This window comes from Tiliqua scincoides, chromosome 1, assembly GCF_035046505.1.
Source record: "Tiliqua scincoides isolate rTilSci1 chromosome 1, rTilSci1.hap2, whole genome shotgun sequence".
NCBI classification, from domain to species: Eukaryota; Metazoa; Chordata; class Lepidosauria; order Squamata; family Scincidae; genus Tiliqua; species Tiliqua scincoides.
Genome location: NC_089821.1, coordinates 192,636,854 through 192,662,425, shown reverse-complemented (window position 1 = coordinate 192,662,425; position 25,572 = coordinate 192,636,854). Strand labels below are relative to the sequence as shown.

At 40.8% G+C, this 25,572-nt stretch overlaps 1 protein-coding gene and 1 pseudogene across 2 annotated transcripts in view; one reads left to right on the top strand and one right to left on the bottom strand.

Moving 5' to 3' along the window:
• HACE1 (HECT domain and ankyrin repeat containing E3 ubiquitin protein ligase 1) overlaps positions 1-25,572 on the top strand; it is a 44,461-nt gene that overhangs the window by 6,752 nt on the left and 12,137 nt on the right. Inside the window, exons 5-19 of one of the 2 annotated variants that reach the window (XM_066610194.1) lie at positions 380-455; positions 2,046-2,177; positions 2,840-2,922; positions 3,758-3,854; positions 5,940-6,041; positions 7,729-7,835; positions 8,355-8,505; positions 12,597-12,934; positions 15,091-15,159; positions 16,466-16,553; positions 17,916-18,027; positions 18,118-18,215; positions 19,582-19,669; positions 21,586-21,735; positions 23,247-23,443. In XM_066610194.1, coding sequence (XP_066466291.1) covers positions 380-455; positions 2,046-2,177; positions 2,840-2,922; positions 3,758-3,854; positions 5,940-6,041; positions 7,729-7,835; positions 8,355-8,505; positions 12,597-12,934; positions 15,091-15,159; positions 16,466-16,553; positions 17,916-18,027; positions 18,118-18,215; positions 19,582-19,669; positions 21,586-21,735; positions 23,247-23,443 — 1,888 coding nt within the window. Of the gene's footprint in view, positions 1-379; positions 456-2,045; positions 2,178-2,839; positions 2,923-3,757; positions 3,855-5,939; positions 6,042-7,728; positions 7,836-8,354; positions 8,602-12,596; positions 12,935-15,090; positions 15,160-16,465; positions 16,554-17,915; positions 18,028-18,117; positions 18,216-19,581; positions 19,670-21,585; positions 21,736-23,246; positions 23,444-25,572 lie in introns of both variants that reach the window. The other variant, XM_066610186.1, reaches the window with a different exon arrangement.
• LOC136638054 (5S ribosomal RNA) lies at positions 22,050-22,169 on the bottom strand (annotated as a pseudogene).

Below are 25,572 nucleotides of genomic sequence, written 5' to 3'. Positions count from 1 at the left end.
CAGATACAGATGCTAAAATATTGGGTCTGATTCACAAACTTCCTGGGCAAGGATTCCTTTGTACATCCCTTTGTCCATCACAGACACACACAATGCAACATGTTATGGCAACTACTGCATATAGAGTACCATATGTGTAAGCCCAATTCACACATTCTTCCTTCCCCCCACACCTTTCTAAAAAGAAGGATTGTGTGTATGGTCCACAGTGTCAATCGGCCATCTTGCAATTACACTATATGTGTCCTGAAGTTCTGTACCTAATTTGCTAAGTAAAGGACTTCCAGCTTAGCAGGTGAATGAACCAGGCCTCAGAAACTAAAAGGGGAGTCTGTAGAAGTTTTGTTGTGATTGATATCCAGTTTATTTTCCTGTACAGTAAGAAGAAATGTATGAGCAAGCTACTGGAATACAGTGCTGATGTCAACATTTGTAATAATGAGGGCCTGACAGCAGTAAGTAAAGGATTTAAATGTTAACTGTTCTCTGCTTTTGTGAGCATTCATAAACTTGAACATCTCATTGCTTGACCTTTTTCAAGAGTTATGGCATGAACAAATTTTGGATTTACAGCCCTTACTTAGGGGCAATCTTGCATAAATAATCTGCTATCTTCAGGAACCTGAAAGACTTGCTGGAGTTGCTGAATTGCTGTTTCATTTGAAAATACTGTTCATTTGCACTTGATTTTTGCTGTTAAAATAGTCTTGGATCATGGCTTCTGTCTCTAAATGTTTGATCTGACATGTGATGCAAAACTAACATCATGATCTGTGCATTAGTGAGCAGTTGATGCATCTACAAATGTGTTCCTGAGATAGAGCACAAGTCTTGGAATCAACATATGCTTGTTATTAAAAAAAAACAACACAACACTACCCAACCTCCTAACTGTTTTCAGTTCACTGCACCTCTAATACATAATGTTGTACAACTATGAGGTATTAATAGTAGTGTTGCCATGAACCCCAGTTGAGCAATAGCATTTTTCATTCCTGATCTCATGAGCATTAGAATTTTCCCCTTCCTGATCTCTTCACCATTATTCTTGTTGCTGTACTTTAATGAAGTGAGTGTGTTGGGAATGTAGTGGTTATACTTGTTGAATGTGGCTTACTGATGTATAGTATATTCAGGCCAAAACAATCATAAGTTGATATACACGTTCTTGGGTCTGAATTGACAGTGATTTGCCAGGAAATAAATCTTGGGACTGTGGTGAATAGGTCAATGATATAAAGGCAACTTGCAGTGGAAATGAGAGAGGCAAAATCTGTGTTGGTGAGCATTAGGAAAACGATTGAAAATAAAATGGTCTGTAATATAATGGCCCAGTTCAGATGATTGTGGTTTTGTTCATTGTGAAAGTTGGGATCTTCCTGCTGCTGATCTTTCTGCCCCAAAAGTTGTCATGTTGAGTGTCATGTTGGCACTAAAAAAGGTAGCAGTTTTCATACAACTTCGGATTTTAGAATTCTGGATAAGGAATGCCCAACCTATAACAGCATTCTGAACCAGATTATCCTTTGGTATGATCCAGCAGGGCCATACTTATGATATCATAAGCAAGTACTGCTACAGATTTGAAAGACTGCTGTAAATTGCAGACCTTTGATGCAATTTTTTCCTTATACTAAGGATCTTTTCACTTATGCGGCAAAGTTCCTTAGCATAAGTGCAGAGTTTCATCATACTGTTTACAGAACAGTCCACTTTCAGTAGAAGAAAAGATATAGTGAAACCTTGCATATGAACTGTGTTATGCATATTGGAGTCAGTGTTTAAATCCAGGGTGTTCTTTTTCTTACTGAAGCAGAGAGCAGACTTTTATAGGTTTCTCTTTAATGTACCTTTGGAACTAAGGTTTCAAAGAGTGCCTAGGTGCTCAGTATGTGTGAACATTAAGCCAGTATTTGATCCTTAACTTTGTTTGCAAGGCAACTGCATTCAGTTACAAAGTTAGTCCTTTGCATTACATTTTATGATCCTGTGTTTATGGCATTACTTGCTGAATTCCTTGTTCCTGTGTGTTGTTAAAAACCCAGATCCATTGGCTTGCTGTTAATGGACGAACAGAATTACTTCATGATCTTGTACAGCATGTTACGAATGTGGATGTTGAAGATGCAATGGGACAGACAGCTCTTCATGTGGCCTGCCAGAATGGCCACAAGACGGTAGGAGAAAAAAATGTGACTTGCATTTATTATGGATCCTTGGCTTTGATAGCCATACAAATGTGACAATTGATCCATTTAATCAATTAAATTGATTAAGAAGCCTATTAATGGAAAGCATAGTAACATCAAAACATTCTTGATGTTATTATTGAATCTCAACTGATCACACTTTCAAGGCATTTTTGTGGATCTTGCAATTCATCTCTAAAAGAGCTTAATGTAGCTGTTTCTGTAGTAGACTAATAAGTTTCATAGGGGACTGCACATTTTTCTGCAATGTTCCTTCATGCATGCTTTTTATAAAAGTTAATGACCTGAGGCAGATCTAGATTATATCTGTCAGGAATACATAGTTGTATCCTAATCAGTTTTAGTTAGAAACTATATCCAGTTACATATTACGTGTCCTACAACTGGGCTAATTGAACACTAACATCATAGTTCATTTGTTACTTCTCCTGCATAGGCTCTGTTGAGATGAATGAAGGCACTACAAGATAAAAAATATATCTTGAACCTTAGCTTTATTTTTAAAAAGCGGACGTACTTGTATATGAAACATTTTATTGCAAGAGGTGCTTTTTGGATAACTCTAGAAAGGCTAAACTGAAGTATATATCTGTAGTTTTGCTTAATTTCATTTTTTTCTTTCCAAAAAGACCGTTCAGTGTCTTTTAGACAGTGGTGCAGATATTAACAGGCCCAATGTTTCAGGAGCAACTCCACTCTACTTTGCTTGCAGGTATGGTTTATTTTTTTAAAAAAATGACTGTATATTAAATTCATAGCTATTATGGGGTAATAAGTAGGTAGGACTGCAATCTATTCGTAACCATGAAACCTACAGGGTAGCCTGGAGCAAACAGCATTCTCTGCCACATCGAACATAGTAAGCTGTCTTATTCCGAGTCAGACTAGTGATTCATATGGCCTAGTTCATATGGCAGTAACTCTAGTCTCTCAGGGATAGCAGGAATAGAACCAGGACATTATGTATATCCAAAATAGGTTCTCCTAGTTAGTAGTGGAAGAAGTTGATCTTGATGCCAACTTCAAATAACCAATGTTTTACTTAGTTGTGATTCTTGCTGAGTTGAAGCTTCCTTGTGTTTTGTGCTACTGGGTTGTGTCTTAAGGAACACATTTGGAAATAAAGGTGACATTTTGAACTGTTCCTCCTGCAGTTGTTTCAGTGTACGTGGATGAAACTACACAACAGTGAAGTTCTGACAGTTTAATGTGTGTTATTTTGTACAGCACCTTGCCCATATGCAACGCCAAGTTGATTGTTATGCATGAGGACTTTGTGCTAGAACTTCTTTGTGTGCAGTCCCCCTTAGTGGAAGAAGGCCTTACCTACTTTTAATTCTTGGTTGGTCAATATTCCATTTTCATTTTTAAAAGTGTAGTGTGTACGTCTTCCCTATATTTCTTTACATATACATGCATCTTAAGTGACCCTCAATCAAGTGCTGTTAGAAGTAGTTGTTTTGTTCATGAAATATTTCTGGGGAAAGGAAGAAGTTAACTGATGGCAGAAAATGACTGAATATATTTTCTCTCTGTGTTTCATATAGCCATGGTCAAAGAGACACTGCGCAGATCCTTCTGATGAGAGGAGCCAAGTATTTGCCAGACAAAAATGGAGTCACTCCGCTTGATCTCTGTGTACAGGTACAAAATTACTTCACGCGTTCAGTGACCTTTGTCTCTGTGTCTGAGAATGTCCTTTTCTCTTACGTGAAAGCTGCCAAAGAATATGCGAAATGCTACTGTGCAAAAAAGAATCTTGTATCTTTTGCTCCTGCACTGCCTTTCTGCCTCCAAGCCTTAATACGTGATTCTGGTGCAAGGACAGCACAGTCATTTTGCCGCAAGGGAGGCACATGCCTTCTTCTTTCTTTATGTATGTGAAGAGGGTGCATGACTCATGAATCCTCTGCGTTTCAGTGTTGCATACAAAGTTGCAATGAGATGAAATCCTCTCTGTGTCAGGATTTGTGTGTTCTATACTGCAGCTTTTGTGTTACTGAAGCTAAATAAATGATGGATCACTGTGATAGCAAATTTAGGTCTCAGAGGTGTTGATGTTCAGTGTATGTAGAGTTCGGTCTCCATTGATATTTTATTTAATTATAGTCTGTGAAAACACTTTGACCTTGTGAAACACAATGGCGATGCAAGGGCAGCACAAACTGATCTGCTGCCTGTAGTGGTGGCTGCTCTACCACTCAAATTCTGCTGCTTCCCAGTGTGCACTTATAGGTGCATGCAACAGCAAACCCCCCCCCCCCCCACTCTGTTCCAGCACCCATGGCACCAGGGAGCAAACACATTTTTTTAGTTAGTTGGTGTGTACGTTATTGAACATCTTCTACCACTGCCGGTACCTCCTCTGAGCTGGGGTTGGATCCTCTCTCCTCAGCCAGTTTAGAACAATTGGCAGGAGCAAAGGGGAGGAGGCATCAGTGGGAATCCCTCCACAGTGGTGGCAACTGCTTTCATCTCTGTTTCCATAATCTTTGACAATACAGGTGTGCGCCCCTTAGCGACATTCCGGCTAATGCCGGCATTGCATAACCAACGACCATGTGTAGTCATGTGATCTTTGGGGACTCACACTCCAACCCTCCAAAAGCGAAGGGAGTTCTGGGTTGTCTGAGCCTCCCAGAGGCAGTGATGGCAGTGAAATTGGAAGTCACGTGAGAGATGCCATTTCCCTCAGTCTGAACTCTGCAGAGGCAGCAAGTGGACGTGCACTGCCTCTGGTAAGCTCAGACGACCCTCTGGAGGGGAGCGGAGTTGAGTGGAGCATCCCCTTCCCTGCAGAGGGTCTGGATTGGGTCAGACGCCACTTGATGACAGGGATTGAGGGCCGGATCCCTGTCGTTAAGCGGTGCACAATTTTATTACTGGAAGCATCCTCCCCCAACTCAGCCACTTTCCTTACCCCCCCTCCCTTTTTGTTGTGCTGCTGTTTTAAATAGACCAGCAGAATGGGCTGGAACAAGGAAGCCGGGAGAAGCACTACATGACTCCTAAAACAGATTTTTCCTTTTTCGTGCAACCGCTTTGTTTCAGAAAAAGCAGTGCAGCAAAGATTGAGGAGGTTATCAGGGTATGGTGAAGTAGTTACAGAAGTGGCTGATGGATGCAGGCAGCCACCTGTGCCAACTCACAGCCTGAAGCAGTCGACTTTGTCTTCTGGATAGGCTGAACTTTGTGAAAGACATTCTTACACATGATGAACATTTAAATTGCATTCACCTTTTATTAAAAAAGAAAGAAGTCACACTAGAATTTAAGATCAAGGTACTGATATTATTCCACCACCACCCCCATAATACTGAACTGATCCAGGTCTTGGATGAGTTCATTGTAATGAGTTATTTCATTATAGAAAGAAAATACTAAAATTGTAAGCTGAAATTTCCTTTTCAAGTTGTATGCTGAGATTGCGTTTGAATAATTACGCTCTGTTTCTAAGGCGTAGAAGCTAAATCCCATGGGTGTTTTGAATTGACTTTGCTTCCTAGTTTGTGTTTATAATTGCATTTAGGCATGTTTTGACAAATATCTCAGTGGACTTCAGTTATGATGCTTCAGTTATCCCATACCCATTTTCCTGGGAGAAAGTCCCATTGAATTCAGTGAGACTTGCTTCTGAGTAGACATGCATCTAATTGCACTGTTAAGAAACTGCTTTCTTAAGGATGTGCTTAGAATAACTGGTTTATATAAAAATATTTTATTTTTCAGGGTGGCTATGGAGAGACTTGTGAAATTCTAATACAACATCATCCTAGACTTTTTCAGACAATTATTCAAATGACACAAAATGAAGATCTCAGAGAAAATATGGTAAATATAGTTTCATTTTTATGTTACAGCTCCAAACTGATTTGTAGATCAGAGTTGTTTTCTTCCATATATCTCTAAATTGTATTAGATTTATAGCTTGTTCCTTGGTATGTTTCCTTGGAGGCAAAAGCTCCACCTTTTTTATGAAGTCTTTAGCCCATCCACATTTCGAGTCTCCATGCTGTGTGATATCTAAGCCTAAGATTTTGTCAGTGAAGAATAGTATATTCTTCTCCAGTTTATTCCTGACACCACCTCCCTCTCCTTCTGTCTATTTTTAGATTGTGAGCCCCTCTAAGCAGGTTTCTATCTTCTCATTCTTTGTACAGTGTTATGTATACTTAAGTAAACAAGTCAAAATAGGACAATAATTGCTCAGACATGGTTAACTTCTATTAGCAGTTTTAAGTTCTGTGAAATGCTGTTACTGATACTTTTAGATAAGTGTGTTTTTAAATAAATATAAAAAATTGTTCTTATTTTAAGGCTCAAGGTTTAGCTGATAATTGGTTGAAAACCTTTTCATTGACTTATATGGTATCCCTGATCGAGGACAGCAGATGTTTTACTTTATCTTTTTTAAAACCATGTGCTGACAAAAATGGTGAACTGCAGATACCATGTTAGAAGAAGCTTTCATCTTTCTCTCTTACATGGGGAGGAATTCCTCTTCTGAGATGGTACTTGTCTCTGAGAGGAGGTGGGGATGAACTGGGTGTCTTTTCTGAAATGCCCCTGTTATTTGGGGGTCTATGTGATCGTGCAGAGCCAAGGAGTCGGCCTTTTTCTTGCCTTGTTATATTGTGAGGGCTGTCTCCAGAATTTCTAGGCCCTTAATGAAAAAGCTTGAAGTGGAAACTCTGACTCGAAGAAGAAACTTGGATTTCACAAATGTGAACAGAGTCACAGCTAAATATAGACTATGTTCTTATTGTTAAGATAATGTCTTGTTAATGTTCTGAACATCTTTTTTCTGTTCAGTATGGCTGATTTTATTCAGTATGGTAATTTAATAAAGGAAACTTCATACAAATATACTTGTACTTTTTTGTTTTAATCAGATGTTAGTCCTACTTGTTAGAAATTTAGGCAGCTGCACCAAGAAGGCGCACGCTGCATCCAGCAGTGGGAGGGGTGACCTGAGGGCAAATGGGAAGTAAGTACAAAACATTTATACTTATCTCCCCATAAGTCCTGGGGCCACCTATGGGTCTCCTCAGATATATGCCACCTCTTTTGGTGGTGTACTTTTGAGGAGAAAAATAGGGTGAGGAGTTTGAAATGGAGGGGATAAGATACAGTGTTTGTCAACCCTTCATGCCTTGTCTCTGCCCTGGGTCCTCCCCCTTCCCACCCAGTCATGCCACCCAGCGTTTCCATTCCCTCTCTTCCCACCCTCCACTCTCACTGCTGACTTAATGAGTCTGGTGGGCATGGTGAGGTCTGGTTGCAAAGCTACAGAACTGTCATCTCTCATGGCAGTGCTTGCAGAATGGCTGCTGACAGAGCACTTTGCACACCATCAGCAACCATTTTAAGACACTTTCAGACTCTTACTATTATAAATCTTTCCATGATAGGACTGAACTGTTAATCCAAGTTACTATTTAAATATTTGTAGTTGTCAACAGTCTGCACAGGTGTATGGTATTAAAAGAAGTCATGATTGTCTTTTCTGTATGTCCAGTTGCGACAAGTCCTAGAACACTTGTCTCAGCAGAATGAAAACCAGTACCTTAAAATCTTGACAAGCCTTGCTGAGGTGGCTACAACAAATGGTCACAAACTGCTCAGGTAATGTCAGAATGATCATCCTTTCGTTTCCCTCTTTGTGTTTTCTTGTGGAAAAGAATATTTTGACTACCATCATATGCAACTCAGATTTGAAGGGCAGGGCTAAACTTCTGTTGTTCTTTTTGAAAGAGATGGTGCAATGGTTTCCTGGAAGAAGCAAAACAGAACTAAATGGGTGGATTATAAATGTACTTATATTGGTAGTATTTATATGGATATGATTTTTCTGCCCACTGTCCCTGTAAATTGCAAAGGGATGGCAGGTGCTTTGTTGACCTGATCCCATGAGCTAAATTTCCTTGTCAAAGAATGTTGGTTCAGAGGCAAGAGGACAACATTGGATTTCTGGCTGATGTGTTTGGCCAGGTGAGGACCAGGGTTATGGCATTATGTCAGTTGAGACTGGGCTGGGCGGGTTCTGTGGTTTTTATTGTTTTGAAGGTTTTTTTATAGTAACTTTAATTCAGGTCATAGGATTGCTCTTTCCCATTGAAGCATTTCATATTCTGTTCTTTTCAGCTTGTCAAGCAATTATGAAGCTCAAATGAAAAGTCTGTTGAGGATTGTGCGGATTTTTTGTCACGTCTTTCGTCTTGGTCCATCTGCTCCAAGTAATGGAAATGACATGGGGTACAATGGAAATAAAACTCCAAGAAATCAGGTGTTCAAGGTCAGAAAAGTACTTGAGGCTATTAGGAAGATAGACCTTAAAGAGATGAATTTCACAAAGCATGCATTCATTAATCAGGCATCTCATGAAGAGGACGTAAGTTTGGTTGACAATACCCACTTTTAAGTTGGAACTACTTTTTCTCCATATAATCAACATTTAATTTAACTGATTAGCTATGTATTTTTAAAAATGTTTCTTCTTTCATTTTTTTTCTGCTAACACCATCCTGTCCAGCATGCAAATGAGTTCATGCATATTCAAGTCTTTATTTTATTAATTGCATTGCTCCTACCTAACCATGGGATAGTCTTATTTTTGGCATAATGATCATTTTGGCATTTCAGGTCAGTTCGTTGTTAGAATTATATTTCCTTTAGATATCTTTAGTTCAGGATGATCTTTAGTGGGTATCATTTCTACAGCATCTCCTTAAGTAAAGTGGCTTATAATTCTTTCTGCCATTTAACAATACAATGTCACTATTGCCCCCATTTTATAAGTGGGAATCTGAGGTTCAGAGTGTTTAACTTGCACAAGCTCATAAACTGTATTGTATGTGTATTAATGGCATGGGCCAAGTTCTCACCTGTGAATGGATTGGATGTTCTTACGTTATTTACTAACTGCTCAGTAACTCAATTTTTTATTTTGCTGTAATCAAGATTGTGGCCTTTTAGAAAGCAGTGCAACAAATGGTAGGCATCTGTACTGTGCTGGAAATGCATCTCAATTTTTTTTGGGGAGCTTCACTGTATATGTTCACTCTAAACATGTTGTGATGATCAGTTCCTTAGTATGACACAGAAATATGCTACTGCAGAATGTTTTTCTCCTACATGAGTAAACCTAATTGAAATCCCTGCAGTGCTGGATTGATGAGTTTTAGATAAGTTTCATTTTGTTCTTAGTTATTTGCCGTGACACTACCATTATCTGTATATTGAGTGATTATTTTGCCTGGTATCTTTTTCAACCTAAAAGTTGTCAGCTCAGTATAGTCTATCATGTGATGATAGAAGCAAGGTTGTAGTTGGATATCTTCCTTCCCTAACCAGGGAAGACTGAAGGACACTTCTTACATTTTAATTTCTTACACGCTTTTTGAAAACGCTTGTTGGTTGATAGTCATCTTTGCAGTGTTGGGATGAATAAGTGTAACTAGCTGGTGAGCTTCTTAGGGCGCAATCCTAACCCCTTACATCAGTGCTTTTCAGCACTGACATAAGGACAATGCAGCTCTGAGGTAAGGGAACAAATATTCCCTTACTTTGAGGAGGCCTCCTTGAGTGATACCCACCTGCAGGATGCAGCACACGTCCCATTGGCACTGCTATGCCAGTGCTGGAAAGCACTGACATAAGGTGTTAGGATTGCGCCCTTATAAGCTTATCAGGTCTTCTACTCAATTCTTGTGGTCATGTCCAACAATTCCAGCATTTTGAAGATGTTAATCTTTGTTCTGATTTTTCTGGCTGCTTCCTCTAGCCATCCTCAGTCTTGAGGTCAATTGTTAAGAGGTGGAATAGAAAAATATTTTAAGTCGGTAGTAGTTATGGACAGCTAGGGACCATAGTGATATCTGGCTTAGAGGAGCTGCAGCTAAGCTGGAGGAACTCTTTTCATTTAAAAGTAATACAAAAAAATTTATACTTTGTTTAGAAACAAACCCCTAGTAATATATATAGTAAGTTAGCAAAACATGCATATTTTACATTGGCACCTCACATTTTTATCCATGGCTTGAACTGGGGTTATGTGTGCATGCAAAGAGTTCAGAGACGGGCACATCTACTTATTGCAAGAAATTAAAGGTTAACCTTTTCTGTAACATTGTATCTTACAGGAACCTTTGCATTTCCTCATGATGATACCACTCTTTTAAAGAAAAAAAACACATTTGCAACAGGTGCAAGCAGAAAATACAATTCTCAATTATGCAAATTTGTAGGAGTTAAAAGTATTCATTTGGGAGAGGGGCAGGCACTTGGTAAGATGCTGGAAGCATGATATTGGAGAGAAAGCAAGATATGTGGAGTTGACAAAAGAATGGATTATGTTCCAAATGTGGGTGTTATATTCCTTGACCATGAAATGTGGCTGACAAGCCCCTAAGGGAACCATAAGAATTAGCTACTTATCACTTTTTGTATCACTTTAACCTGTGTCTTTGTGTTGATCCTAATGCTTTTTGTGGGAGAGAGTTCATATTTTATCTAATACACTTTTGTTTAGGAACCTTTTAAGAGACATTATAATCCAGCTTCTCATCATGCTGAGTTCACTTTTATCCCTTATTTTATAGGATGCCCTTTCTTCAGAAACACCATAAAAGCTGAAGTCCCCAAAATAGCCCTTATTTCTTACATTAAGATTGCCAGATTAAAATTTAACTCTGCAAAGTTTTTCACACTGGATACAAATGATACACGGATACACTGGATACTCTACCTGCTTCATGCCAGAAGCTGGAGTTATACTATAGTACAGAGCTGCCACTTCACAGCTTTCTAGAGCTGGAGAAGGCTTTGTAGTCCAGCCTCCCCTCTTTGATGGAAGAAATCTGGATCTAGAGTATCTGTATCAAATGGCTGTCCAGCCTTTTCTTGAAGACCTCCAGCAAGGGAGAATAAACCCCTAGATCAGTAATTCTCAAACTGTTGGGTTGTAACCCATTGGTTTGTGTAAAGGTTCCCCCATCCCTTTAAGGGGAAAGACCCCCCTGTGAGGGGGGTGCTTTCCACTTACTTTATGTAGGTAGGGCTGCAGGAGGTGTGGGAAGCCCTGCGCAGCACTCCCTGAGCTTGGAATCGTCAGTAACAGCTGGTGCAAAATACCTCCAGCAAAATGGGGGGGGGGGTGTGTGCTTTCCACTTTATGTAGGTAGGGCTGCAGCAGGCTGCAGGAGGTGCGGGGAGCCTTGTGCACTCCCCGCAGCACTCCCCGAGGCTTGGAATCGTCAGTAACAGTAGGTGCAAAGCATGTCTGTTTTACTGGAGACACTTTGCACCCGCTGTTACTGATGATTCCAAGCCTCAGGAAGCGCTGCGCAGGGCTCCCCGCAGCTCCTGCAGCCTGCTGCAGCCCTACCTACATAAAGTAAGTGGAAAGCACCCCTCCTCGCCCCCCCTTAGCAACACGATCCTGGGGATTGTGTCACTGCCCTAGCCCCCCCTCCACAAAGACTTACTGAGAGAGTAAAGCTCCCTCAGAGTTTAAGAAACACTGCCCTAGATAATTGATTCCATTGTTAAAGAAATTTCTTCAACTTTCAGCTGAAAGCCACTATTCAGTAACTTAAACCCATATAATCTAGTCCTTCCTCTGGGAGACCAGAGTACAAGTCTTTCCTCTATGTAACAGCTCTTCAGGTATATTTAAAGAGTGCTGTGACCCCTCCCCCTGCCCCACAGGGCTAGAACTAACATCTTTTGTCTCTTTTAGCAAATGACTTAACTGATATCTGCCTAACTTTGAATATCCTGTGCTACCTTGCTTCTTGACGCTGTTCCTTTAAATACTTGTGTATTGGACTGGGGAGCAGTTTGATTGGGGAATCTGCTTGTATTCCCTCAGAGCCTGACTGGATGCCAGATGTCTTGTAGTGCAAGAGGGCTTTCTCATTAAATATTCTCCATACTCTTCCGAGTGCTAGCATTACTCTATAGTGGAGGATTTGAATTTTTTTACTTCTGAGAGCCACTATAACCCTGTGTTTAGTAGTTCTCTGTGCAGTAACAAAGAACAAAATGAAACTGTAAAAGTTACTAGAATTGTACTTTCACTATTGTTAACTATAGTGCCATCAGATGCTCTGTGGACCCAATCCTATCCAACTTTCCAGTGCTGATGCCATTGTGCCAAGGGGGTACTTGCTGAATCTTGCTGTGGGGGAGGCCTCTTCGAGATAAGGGAATGTTTGTTCCCTTACTTCAGGGCTGCATCAGCACCGGAAAGTTGGATAGGATTGGGCCCATAGGCTGTTTTCGACTTGCTTCTTAGTAGGCACGCATAGGATTGTGCCTTTAATTCTGTTGCTGATTATCTGACATTCTCTCTTCCGCCTTCCATATTTTTCTTGTCATTTGCAGCCTCTGGAATTACTCTGGCACTCATTAGATGAATGGTTAGCTCTCATTTCGGCAGAACTGATGAAAAACGAGAAGGATTCTGCTGATATCACCTCCATCTTACTGAAACAGACAGGACCTGATCAAGAAAATGGAACTCCTGCCCATATCTTTGGTGTTGCTCCATCTGACCAGAGCAGAGCACTGTCTACAGACACAGGGGACTCTAAAACATATGAAGTTGGCAGTACACAGGAAGCGTACGCTGATTGCCAGGATGTGATTTCTGTGACAGCAAACCGGCTAAGTGCTGTCATTCAAGCATTTTATATGTGTTGCTCCTGCCAGATGCCTCAGGGGTAAGGAGGATCTAACTTTTAGACCCTTCTGGTTGCTCCTTCCAGATAATGCCTAACTTTTTTGTAACATATTTTGCTCAGAATTTAAAGTGTGAGCTCTGGGGCTTTTTTTCCTGTGCAATAATTGTACTTATGTTGAAATAGAGAAGTCTCAACAGCTGGTATACTAATGAAGCAGAAATACTTTGTTTTTGTTAAAAAATAAGTGCGTAAAATAGAGATGGAAGTTTTTTTAACTTGTGGGCTATAGTTCTTTGAAAAGTCCACTTTTCTTGAAATGTCACCATCGAGTCTGAGTTCCTGCGTATTTGAGTTCTCTTTCATAGAACTGCTTAGGTTGGGTGGTCTATTGGAAAAGATTCATAGCAACCATGTTTTAATTTGATGACTGTGCTAATTCAGAGTTGACTGTATCTCACGACCCAATTCTGTATGTGTCTACTCAGAAATAAGTTCTATTGAGATCAATGGGATTTACATGTACGTATTTATACATATTTTAAACGTGTGTGTTGAGTGCTGTTACCTTTGCCAGTGGAATGGCAGGAAAACTTTGCAGTGTGATACTCGCAACTTGCAGTGTATTGTGGCTTTGACAAATATGATATGTAGATTGTTCACAAGCAGTCTAGTTCCAACAGAAAAGTGAACTGCTGTGATAATCTCTACACCCTAGTGAGAGCTACATGTCACTTTGACACAGGCATCCTTCAGCACCTAAAATCCTGTTCTCAGATATTCTCAGTGATGAAGGAGGAATCAGATAGGCCTCATAGTATCCATCTTTTCCCCTCAGTCTTGAATCTCAGTCAGAGTAGCTCTGCCTGTTTAGGAACGCCAACTGGTACTGGTTGCAGTTCTGGCTGCCGAACTACCAGTTTCTGGTACTGCTGCAGTTACGTACATCTAGTTCTGCAGCTCCTACCATAACTTCCAGTGTTGCTTAGCTTTTAACTGAGTGTTTCCACAAAACTTTGAGTTGCTGCCAAGGAGTTGCTAAGCCGTAAGTTGTCCTATCTATGCCTATTCATCTGTCAGCGCAGCTTGGGTAGAAATAAGAAGACTACTTCCTTACAGAAATCTTGATGCAAGAAGATTTTTGTCCCAATGCTGTGCTGAAACAACTAGGGAAGTTGGCATAATTGCAAGATCTGTTTCAGGTGCTGGCTTACAATTTTGCAGACTCTTCCAATGATGCAAGTATTCTGGTTTGTGTCTGAGTGAAATGGCTGCGTTTTATTTTATGTTGGTAGACGAGAGCAGAAATCTGTAAGAAAGAAACTGTGTTGTGAACAGTGTGTAGAAGATGATAGTGTTGAAATCCATAGTGTCACAGTCTTTTTGACATGGAATATGATTTCTGATTTCAAATATGCTGGCTGCTAAGGAGGTTTAAATTCTCTTTCCTTTAAACTGAATAAAATTAAAAAGGAAAGGGTATACTGTTAAATAATTAAATGGAGGATGGAGAAAGTCTTTGGTTATAATGGTGAGCTTCAGTAATAATGGTGTACGGCAGCAGTTTTCAAACTCTCAGGGAGTTTGAGTCCTTGTGGGGGCAGGGGGGTGAGGCAGCGAGGGCTGGGGGAAGGCAACCCTGGGAGGCTGCAGGAGGCTGAGGTACGTGCAGCCAAGCCCATGCAGCCCCATGAGCGGCGCGATCCTGGGGATTGCGCCACTGCCTTCTCCCTGCCTCCTGGCAGCCCCTGCCCCTTAAGGGGGCAGAAGCCAGGGCCCACAGGCTGGTGTCGGGAAAGTCATTTCAGGCAGTATCTACTGGCTTCTCATGTCCTCAGTCCCTATGAATATTTTAAAAATTGACTTTCTTAGGACTTTTGATGTCATTTAACCAAACTAATCCAGATTTCAAAATTCTGTCCCTCGCAGGTGTTTGAACCCCATTTAATCACACTGACTATTGATTCATTAACAGTATTCTATCATAGGCATAAAACAACGTTCTTTATTAGACGTAATGTTTCTTATCTTAGGAACCAGGGCCACACAGGTAGACCAGCAGCCCATATAATGGGGCTGGATAATTTTAATGAAGCTGCTCTAGAATAGATTTGAGTTGCATCCTAGCAAATAAGAGACCATGCTGAACTATTATCTTGAAATTTGGATGCTTTGTAAATCTGAACATTTTATTACAGAATGACGTCGCCTCGCTTCATAGAGTTTGTGTGCAAACACGACAACGTTCTTAAATGCTTTGTAAACCGGTATGTCCTTGAAAATGCACTTGTTTAATGACATGTTTCTTGTTGCATCGATAACTTTAACCTGTGATGTGTGTTGTCGGATAAAGCAGCATTCTAGTCGGTGTGTTTATCTGAAGTTTAGTTTTACTCAAACACAGCCATTTAAATTGATGGTGAGTGTCCCTGAACATTTGTTTCCGAATGTATGAGTGAAGGCTGAATTTGAAAAATCATGTCATACAGTTCTTAACCACACAGTGGTTAAGAGAGGCTAGCTGTGGTTTGGTGGAGGTATCTGTACTGACAAACTGTAGTTTGCTATGAGCTGGTAAACCAGAATCTGAAACCACTGGAAGTGCTATGGCTTAGTAGAAGAGTACCTGCTTTGCATTCAGACTACCCCAGATTCAGCCCCTGTCATCTCAAGGGAGGACTGTGAGAGACCCTTCTATGAAATTCTGGCAAGCTGCTGCCACCAGTCAGTGTAGGTAGTACTGAACTAGCTGGACGTCTGGTCTGACTCTGCATAAGGCAGCTTCCTCTGGTTTGGCATTAAGTCTGACTTGACAAACCATGTTTATAGCTGCTGTTCCACCTTCAGAGGCAGCTGTACCATATGGTGCCATCCATGTGTAGGACACATTTTGAAAGTGAATTTAATAACTCATATAGCTGAGCAGCTGGAAAACCAAACAAGTGCTTTAAATCGTGGTTTGCTTATGTATGTAAACCTTTGTTTGGCTTCTAAACTGTGGCTAGGACAATCATGGTTTAGCACAGTGTCTGAACTGAACCTGTGTGTAGGCACTTTCACAAGGGGTTATTTGAATAAAAGTCTGGAATACAAAGTCATCTTCAGTTTGAAGGCTCTTACTTTAAAAATAGGTGTTGCAATTGGATTTACATAGTGAAGTACTGTGCCCTTGAGCATACCTGGACGCGTTGCAGATTGATGATGTGTAAAATGTCATACTTCACATTCTTACAGTTTGTACGCTATGAATGGCAGCATTGCATGTGGGGTTGTCAATTTTGTAGTATTCATACCAATATTAGTGGGGCATATTTGATTTTTGTTAGATCTCTTGTCACATTTCTAGTCTAGTTATATTCATTTTATACAGTTAGCCATTGAACTGTATTTATATGACTAATTCATGAGATATTACTTCTAGAAACACAGAAATATGTGCAAGTATCAAAAGGGCTATCAGTTTAGTGTCCACAGTTCTAAGGTTGTAAACCTCTAAGTTGTTGTGTGTTTATCTCCTGAATCAGACAATGGGCTTGAATCTCAATTTCAGTTGGATATTGTTGTTTTTTCCAGGAATCCCAAAATTATTTTTGATCACTTCCACTTTCTTCTTGAGTGTCCTGAGCTCATGTCCAGATTCATGCACATCATAAAAGCACAGGTAAGTGCTGAAAACACAATTTAAGTCTTAATACTACTGCCTGGAGCATTGCATCATCCTGATTGGGGGACATGGAGAGTCACAGTGCACTGGCATGATAAGTGCCAGTCATGCCAGGGAAGGCTTGGGAAGTCACGCCAGGGAAGACGCAGTGCACAGCAGTCTCCACTTTGGATACTGCTGATATATAGCATAAATTTATGTTCCGATGAACAAATGGGCTACAGTCTTATTCTTAAGAATATTTACAAGTGGGCCCTCTTTATTCATGGGTTTGGAACCCGCAGATTTGACTAGGAGTGGATGCTGAACCCACGCTGGACAGCCTCACCTGACCTCCTGAATTCTACCAGAAACGTGTTCCAGTTGCGTGCAGCCTCTATGGACCTCAGAAGACCTCCCAGAGGTGTTGGAAAGACACTTCCAGTTTTTGCTAAAACCAGAAGTACCTTTCTGACACCTCTGGATGAGGTCCTTTTGAACCCAACCCACAGATTCCATTGTCTGTGGGTTTTGGTTTCTGCACAGGTCTGCAAACGGATCCCCTACGGATACTGAGGTACAACTCTCCATACCACTTTTCAAGAAAAAGTAGTTCACAGCTCAGTTTACATAGCAAAATCAGTAAAATGGTTCCTGTCCCTGAAAGGCTCACAATCTAATGGAAGATTCAGAAGAGACACTAGCAGCAGCCACTGGAAAAGATACCACGCTAGGGTGAAGAGGATCAGTTGCTGTCCTCCTGCTAGATATGAGAGGATACCACTTTCAGAGTTCCTCTTTGACCAATTAGCAGAGTTATATGTCACCATAGTAGCTATATAAGGCAGAGCGTTATAATGTACAATTTCGATCTGTAATTTCCATTTTATAGATGTCACTGTGGAAATGAGAAGAAGGCTTGCCATTCTGTTAGTCTTCAACTCCAACAGAGATTTATACAATGGGTTGGGCCCAGGGAACCACTTTTATCTATTTCCACATGTCCAAGGGCGTCCTGGACTTGCGCTTCTCAAATGGCAGTCTTCAGTGCTGCCTGGTAAATGTCTCGTTCATTTATTAATAACATTTATATTCTGCCTATTGGCTGGGTGCGAACCCCCAAAGCAGTTGAGAGAATTTTCAGAAATCAAGTGACGTTTAAAAGCAGTTTGTGATAAAGCATGGGGAACAGCTTTCCAATAAGAAGAAAAAGTAAAAACTTCCACTGGACCAGTGCCTTTATGCTTAGATTACGTAGCACTGTGGATCTTGCTCTTCAGGCTCTTGGTGCCCAGCCCAATGCTTTTATCTCCTGTTCCATTCGGTTTTATACTATATGTGACACATTTGTATCTGTGTGTGTGTTTTCCCTACCGTTAGCCCTTTAAAGATCGCTGTGAATGGTTTTACGAACATTTACACTCAGGACAGCCAGACTCGGACATGGTCCACAGGCCAGTCAATGAAAATGACATTCTGCTGGTCCACAGAGGTAAGGATCTCCACCTATGGCATCCTCTTCATGTAGAACTGTTCTGTGTTGACACAAATTTTAAAAAAATTAATTGATTTTCATATTTAGATTCTATTTTTAGGAGCAGCTGTGAAGTTGTGTCTAAAGCAAACTGCGCAAAGCTAAAGCAGGGGATTGCTGTGCGTTTCCATGGTGAAGAAGGCATGGTGAGTGAAATTACATACTGCGTAATGTGTAAAACATAGTTTTCATGAGATATGCTTAAAAATAATCTTTTTCAATCTAAAAAGATGCAAAAGAATACCAGCACCAGAACAGACACTGCTGGGGTGAGATGGGCCAGTTACTCTCCCCCTACTAAAAAAGGAGCATCCACGTGAAAAAGTGCCTCTCACCCAATTAGAAGTAGACCCTCACCTTATTGTGTAATCCGTTCCAGAGACATCAGTATTGTGAAAATATTGTAATGTAAACTCAATATTGCACTGTCATTTGGCAATTCATCCCAAGATCTTGAAAGTTGAAACTTCTGCCATAGGACCAAGCTATTTCTCTTTCTTAAAAGTGATTCAAAAGGTCCCTTCTGCACTCTTTAGGGGCCAAGGTTATTAATTTATACACTGTTATAATTAGAAAACATGAATTGTATGGCTGTGTTCTTCCCTCCATACACCTAATCACAATGTTAAAAATGCTGCTACTGTCTGAGATGCTACCTTAAAGGCTTGCACTTGCATCACTGTTTGCATCTGCTATATCCTTCCCTCCATTCAACCACAATGTTAAAAACACTACTATTGGCTGAGATGCTAACAAACACTAGCATTCACTTTGCTGATTGGCTTATCCATCACCCACATTATCCTGTTGACGGCAATCATGAGCTCATAGTAAATTGAATAACTTATGGTACACTGTATCTTGTTTTATTATGGAGTGCCAATTGAAAAGTGACTTTATTGTAAAGTGATTCCATTGTAAAGTGAGGGTTTGTTGTATATCGCTGTGCGTAGCTTAGTGACCTGTCAACCGACTGAATACACAACAGTAGTCATTAGTCGACAGTTCATAATTTTAAAAATCAGTTTAGGAAAAACAATGTAGAAATTTCATACCAGGTACCAGGATGCCTCATAGAAGACCCTGGAGACTTCCTCAATGTCATGCAGGGCTTCTGCAGGCATTAGAATGACTTCTAATGCAGGCATTAGAATGACTGGAAGACACTTCTGGTTTTTTGGAAACCACTTCCAGCCTTCAGAAGCAAATGAAAAGTGCTTTTCAGAGACTTGTATGGGCTATTCTGGGGCCTGCAGAGGCCCTGAGCGACACAAGAGGAGACCTCCAGGGCCTTCCACGAGGCATCCCGGCACCTGATAAGTCATTTTCACTTAGTGACCAAGTTGCTTAATGATGGGTTTGGGGAACATAACCCCATTTTTAAGTGACATACACCTGTATATACATGTGTTTATATTTTTAAAAAAATTTATACTGCTTTTCCAATACTCTAAAGCAATGTACAACTATTTGTATGTTTAGTGTTGAATCTTTTTTGCCTTTTGCATCTAGGGTCAAGGTGTGGTACGTGAGTGGTTTGATATTCTCTCCAATGAGATAGTTAACCCAGACTATGCACTCTTCACTCAGTCTGCCGATGGTATGTTGGTGCCTCCCTTTCACTTACAATAGAAGATTGCATTAGTCTAGAACAGGGGTGTCCAAACTTTTTGGCAGGAGGGCCACATCATCTCTCTGACACTGTGTCGGGGTCTGGGGAAAAAATAATTTATATTTAAAATTTGAATAAGTTTACATAAATGAATATATTAGAGATGAAACTTGTATGAATTAATGAAGGCCTTGCAATAACTTAAGACCTATATCAGGCCTTCTATAAAGCAAGGCTGTCCTTTCCTTCACCGCCACTGCTGTATCACAGATGCGAAACAGCAGGCAGTGGAGGGAGCCCTTGTCCCACAGCATATGCTAGAGGTCAGACAGTCTCCCTCATGCTAAGAGCAGTTGCGTTGGGCCAGCACGGGCTCCAACAAGTCTCTGGAGGGCGAGAGGCTCATTGGAGACTGGGGACTCCCCGTGGGCTGGATTGGGAATCCCCGAGGGCTGCAAGTGGCCCCCAGGCTGGGGTTTGGGCACCCCAGTCTAGAACGGCAAACAGAGTCTTTTTCCAGAAACATTCTTCCACTCTGAATACGCTTTTATGCTGGCTCTCAGTATAATAATGTGACTTTGGAAGAGTTGAGTTCATCTGCTGTGGCCCAAATGGCACAGTTCTGAGAGGAGATATTCAAGTGTGCCTGGCCTGTGTGTGCCAGGCCAAAGTGTGTAAACTGCTTGACCAGAACCAAAGAGCAACTTCAGTACTGCACATGCTCAGTTGGGTTTTTGATTTTTTTTTCTTTAAATAGCAGACTCGGTTTATATCACAAATGATTTGCTTAAACTCCCTTTGTTTCAAAAGTGGCTTGCTAGGTGGCAAGCCTATAGTTCCATCTGGCTTTTGGAATGGTTCTCTGGGTCTTGTCCTATGTCTTCTCAATTTGAAGGGTGTCAAAAAGATGACAGGGACCTACTGTAGCTTCCTCAAAGAAGGCTTGAATGCTGAATGTTTCAAAGGAAGAAGTTTGTTGCCCCCTTCCCTCATCAAACTTGAATATTTTTTCCAAGGAAGCAGACAGCAGGTCCTTTGAATATAGATAATGTATTTCTGTATTTTCTTTTACAAAATTCTTTAGCAGTAATTGTGTCCTTTTCATCTGTGCACAATAATTTGAAAGCAACAAATGAAACAGAGAACAATTTATCTGAACATATTACAAAATGCTTGCTAATTTATTTTGTTACTTGTTCTACTCTAAAGCTTTAAACTAGGAATAGAAGCCTTTGAAAAATGGTGTTCAGAATTTATAAGTGATAAATTCTCTTATAAATTATCTCCATTTATCTCCTTTTGAAGGTGATTATCTCTTTTTGTAACTCCAGCTATTCCACTTCCAAGTCAAGAATATAAACTAGGGAAGTGTAAAACCAGTCCCTTTATTTCTGTATGTTTGGGTAACTTACGGACAAAAGTTAATAAATTTATTTTTTTCAGTGCAGACCCAGACAACTGTGTACAATTACAATTTAATACAATTACCTATAGTATTGGTTTAATTGTGCCCCTCTCTTCCAGCACTCAGCCACGTGTGTGTGTCGGTCTGATATTTTCAGAAATCCTTTTTGTTGTCCACACAGTTGCTACATGTGATGAGAGATTTGTAGAACCCTTAATATAATTACTTTAAAAACAGATCTTTTCTTTATGTAGAAGTTCAATCATATGGTAGTGATTTTTGCTTACAATGAAAACACCTGTCTTCAGTGAAATTTCCCTATTTAAAATCCAAATTTAATTTATACACCAGAGAAGTTGAATTGTTCTTCTGTTTTTCAACTGCATTTTTATTTCTGCTGCCGTTGTTTTATTTCTGGTGCATCTCAGGAAAACAGATCAATGTTCCAATAGGTTTAAAAGCCAATAAGCACAACAGAAGATTTTCGGTTTTTTTGTAGGAACCACTTTCCAGCCAAATAGCAACTCTTCTGTAAATCCGGATCACTTGAATTACTTCAGATTTGCTGGGCAGATCTTGGGGTTAGCACTGAATCACAGGCAACTGGTCAACATTTACTTCACAAGGTCATTCTACAAGCATATTCTTGGTATGGATTCATTAATGCTGTAATCTCTGTATGTATTGTATATCTTGCAATCTTGCTTTTAAATAAAAGTGATTATAGTATATTATTTAAATAGTGGTCCTGCCCCAACCCTGGAGAGGGTCACAGTGTTATTTTTGAAGAAGTGACAGTCTTAATGCATATGCAGTTGTGCCTCAGCATCTGTGAGGGTTCTGTTTCCAGAAGCCCCATAGATGCCCAAATCCATGGGTTAGGGCATGCTTAAACCCATTGAACTCAGCTGGAGCTGTGCTTCAGTTGGTTGGCAACCTTCAGTCTCGAAAGACTATGGTATAAGCCTACAGCACCTGGTATTCCCAGGCGGTCTCCCATCCAAGTACTAACCAGGCCTGACCCTGCTTAGCTTCCAAGATCAGACAAGATTGGGCATGTGCAGGGTAACAGTTGCTGTCAGTTAAGTCTGAAGGATCTTCTGAAGGCTGGGAAGGCCTCCCTGGCCTTCAGAAGACCCTCTGGACACGACCAGAGTATAGCTCCAGTTGTGTTCTGAGGGTGCAGATCTGGCCTCCACTAACCCGCTGTTAGTTAAAACGGTAGTTCCCCAATTTGCGCATAAGGAGGTGTCATCTTTAGATTGTAGGCAATCATATTTGGAATTTAAATTGTAGGCAAGCCATCTCTGATTACAATTTAGCATTCCTATCTTGCTTTTCTAAAATGCTTAAATTGTTTGTATGCACATTACAACAATTCTATAAAGTGGGCTAGTATTCTGTTATTAGGGATGTAGGTGGGAACTTGTTTAAACAAAGAACTTGTTTTCCTTGGGGAGGGGCTATGTTTTCTCTCTAGGTCATTGGTCATGCTTTAAGAACACAGGAAGTTGCCTTTTATTGTGTCTAACACTGGTTATCTAGCTCAGCATTATCTGCACAGACTGACAGTGGGCTTGTAGGGCTTCAGATGTGGAGACGACGACTCCAAATCTTACCCAGAGATATCAGAGACCACTTTAATGCAAAACATGTGATCAACCACTGATCTATGGTGCTTTGTGTGCAGAAAGCCTTGGGTTCAGTCTTAGCAAATCCATATGGGAAAGACTTGAAACTCAGGAGAGGCACCTCCAGTCATAGACCATAGTGACCTATGTGGACTAGTGGTCTGATTTGGTATAAGGCAGCTTCATGTGTTCAAATGAGCTGATAGCTTAACTGAGTTCCTAAATGGTGACCTTTCTGTATATAGCTCATGTTCTTTACTGCAGTACTCCGCAAGCTTTTTTTGTGAGCATAGATTCAGTGTTCTGCAAGATACATAATAATTTGTGTCATCAGGACAAAATCACTGTTTTCTAGAAATGATCTGTTTTCTGCTGTGTGTTTTCATGACTATCACTTTGTTTTCATTGCAGTCTGCTCTGTTTAAGTGTGTCTGCAGAGGGCAGTCTTTTACCACGAATAAAACAAAGGAATGCAAAATGATTCCTGAACTAATATGCATGGGGGTTTTTTGTTTCTGTTTTCACCAAGGCATTCCTGTAAATTATCAAGATGTGGCATCTATTGATCCAGAGTATGCAAAGAATTTGCAGTGGATTCTAGATAACGATATCAGTGACTTGGGCCTGGAGCTGACCTTCTCGGTTGAGACGGATGTGTTTGGAGCAATGGAAGAAGTGCCTTTGAAACCAGGGGGGACAAGTATAATTGTCACACAGGAAAACAAAGTGAGTCATTTTGGATTATAAATACATGTTATGATTCTGATGTATAACTTGTTTCAAATGAGACCAATGGCAGCAGAATGGGTCATGTTGCACCAATTCAAGGCTGTCCTTTCTCTCTAAGTATTGCCCTCCAGTGGTCCAGACACTGAGGTACTCCCTCTGTTCCCCAGGAAGCAAGTCTTTGAAGAAACACTTCACAGGGGATGGATTAGGAGGTATCTCCCACTTTCTCTCAGCCTTTCTCTTGCCTCTGTGGTGAATGAAAATGGATTTTTGGCCTGGTCACAGTAGCTACTTAGGCCTGGTTTAGTCCTGTTTGATCAGACCAGAAAATGGGAAAAGAAGAATCTGGCATCTTCTGCTTGCTTGTAGGGGACACCAAGCCAACCCCATAGCTGTATCTCAACCCCCATTGTCTGCTCCGTCTTCCTTGCCTTCTGGTGAAATAACTTGTCACAGCTGTACTGAATAAGATACAACTGAGCCAGTATCAATTCTGTATAGACTCAGAGCAGTGGTTCTCAAACTTTTAGCCTGGGGACCCACTGTTTAGAATGAGAATCTGTCAGGACCCACCAGAAATGGTGTCATGACCAGAAGTGACTCATCAAACAGGAAAATTTTTAACAATCCTAGGCTGTAATCCTGCCAACACTTATCCAGGAGTAAATCCTATTTACTATCACTGTTAAAAGCATATACAGAGTAGCCTCATAAAAGTACAGATCTATCACATTTCCCCAAATGCAATCACATACCACGGTACCATCAAGTCTAATATATTAAAAATAAAATATTGAAAAGAATGGAAACCCACTTGAAACTGGTTCACAAACCCATCTAGTGGTTTTCGACCCACAGTTTGAGAAACACTGATATAGAAGTCTTCTTTCATCTGGGGGTTGCAAGAGGTACTAAGTGAGTGACAGTAGACAGATCTTATTTCTCAAAGAAGGCCTACAGCTGGTGCACAAGTTGAAACTGGGCAAAGGTGCTCCTCCCCTTAAGCCTTAAGGACAGGTGCATGCACACACACACACAAAGATCAGCACAGGCTGCAGTCTGCATCAGAAATCATGTTGTGAAGTATCTGCATTTGAAAGGTGCCCAGTTTTCAGGCTTCTGCATTAGCGCATGTTTCCTGAATTGGGAGCACAGGATGTTGCTATCTGGATGCACATGAATGGCAACTACTTGGGGGGCACTGTGCTCAAACGATAGGACCATATCCATTTTTTAATATTACATTGTGAAATATAAAACTGTGGTCTGTAAGAACTTAAGCTATACTTTAGTTGTATATGCTGCAGTTATAATGTGGCCTATGAGGAGTTTAGATTATGTGAGTTCTTCTCTCTTCTCCCCACTGCAAACTCCCACAATGCTATACTAGAACTTGGTGATGAGTTTGAATTAAATGCTCTGCCAGGATTTTTGATCGTTTTCATCCTTGTGTATTTTCCCTATGAGATGCAATGATTCCATTGTGTTTCTAGCAATAGCATCTGTGTCACGCAAACACAAATTTTTCATTTTGCAAAGTTCCATGGGTAAATTATCTGGCAAATATGGGATTAGTTTTTAGTTGTTCTTTAGGAAGTGATTGTGGATTTGTAGATGCCCATTGTGTTGGCAACCTTCAGTCTCGAGAGACTATGGTATCGCGCTCTGAGAGGTGGTTTTGGAACAGCGTCTAGTGTGGCTGAAAAGGCCGATTCGGGAGTGACAATCCCTTCCACACTGGGAGCAAGTGCAGTCTGTCCCTGGTCTGTCTCCCTGGCTATGGGCTGCCCTTCTTTGCCTCTTAGCCTCAGACTGTTGGCCAAGTGTCTCTTCAAACTGGGAAAGGCCATGCTGCACAGCCTGCCTCCAAGCGGGCCGCTCAGAGGCCAGGGTTTCCCACTTGTTGAGGTCCATCCCTAAGGCCTTCAGATCCCTCTTGCAGATGTCCTTGTATCGCAGCTGTGGTCTACCTGTAGGGCGCTTTCCTTGTACAAGTTCTCCATAGAGGAGATCCTTTGGGATCTGGCCATCATCCATTCACACGACATGACCGAGCCAACGCAGGCGTCTCTGTTTCAGCAGTGCATACATGCTAGGGATTCCAGCACGTTCCAGGACTGTTGTTG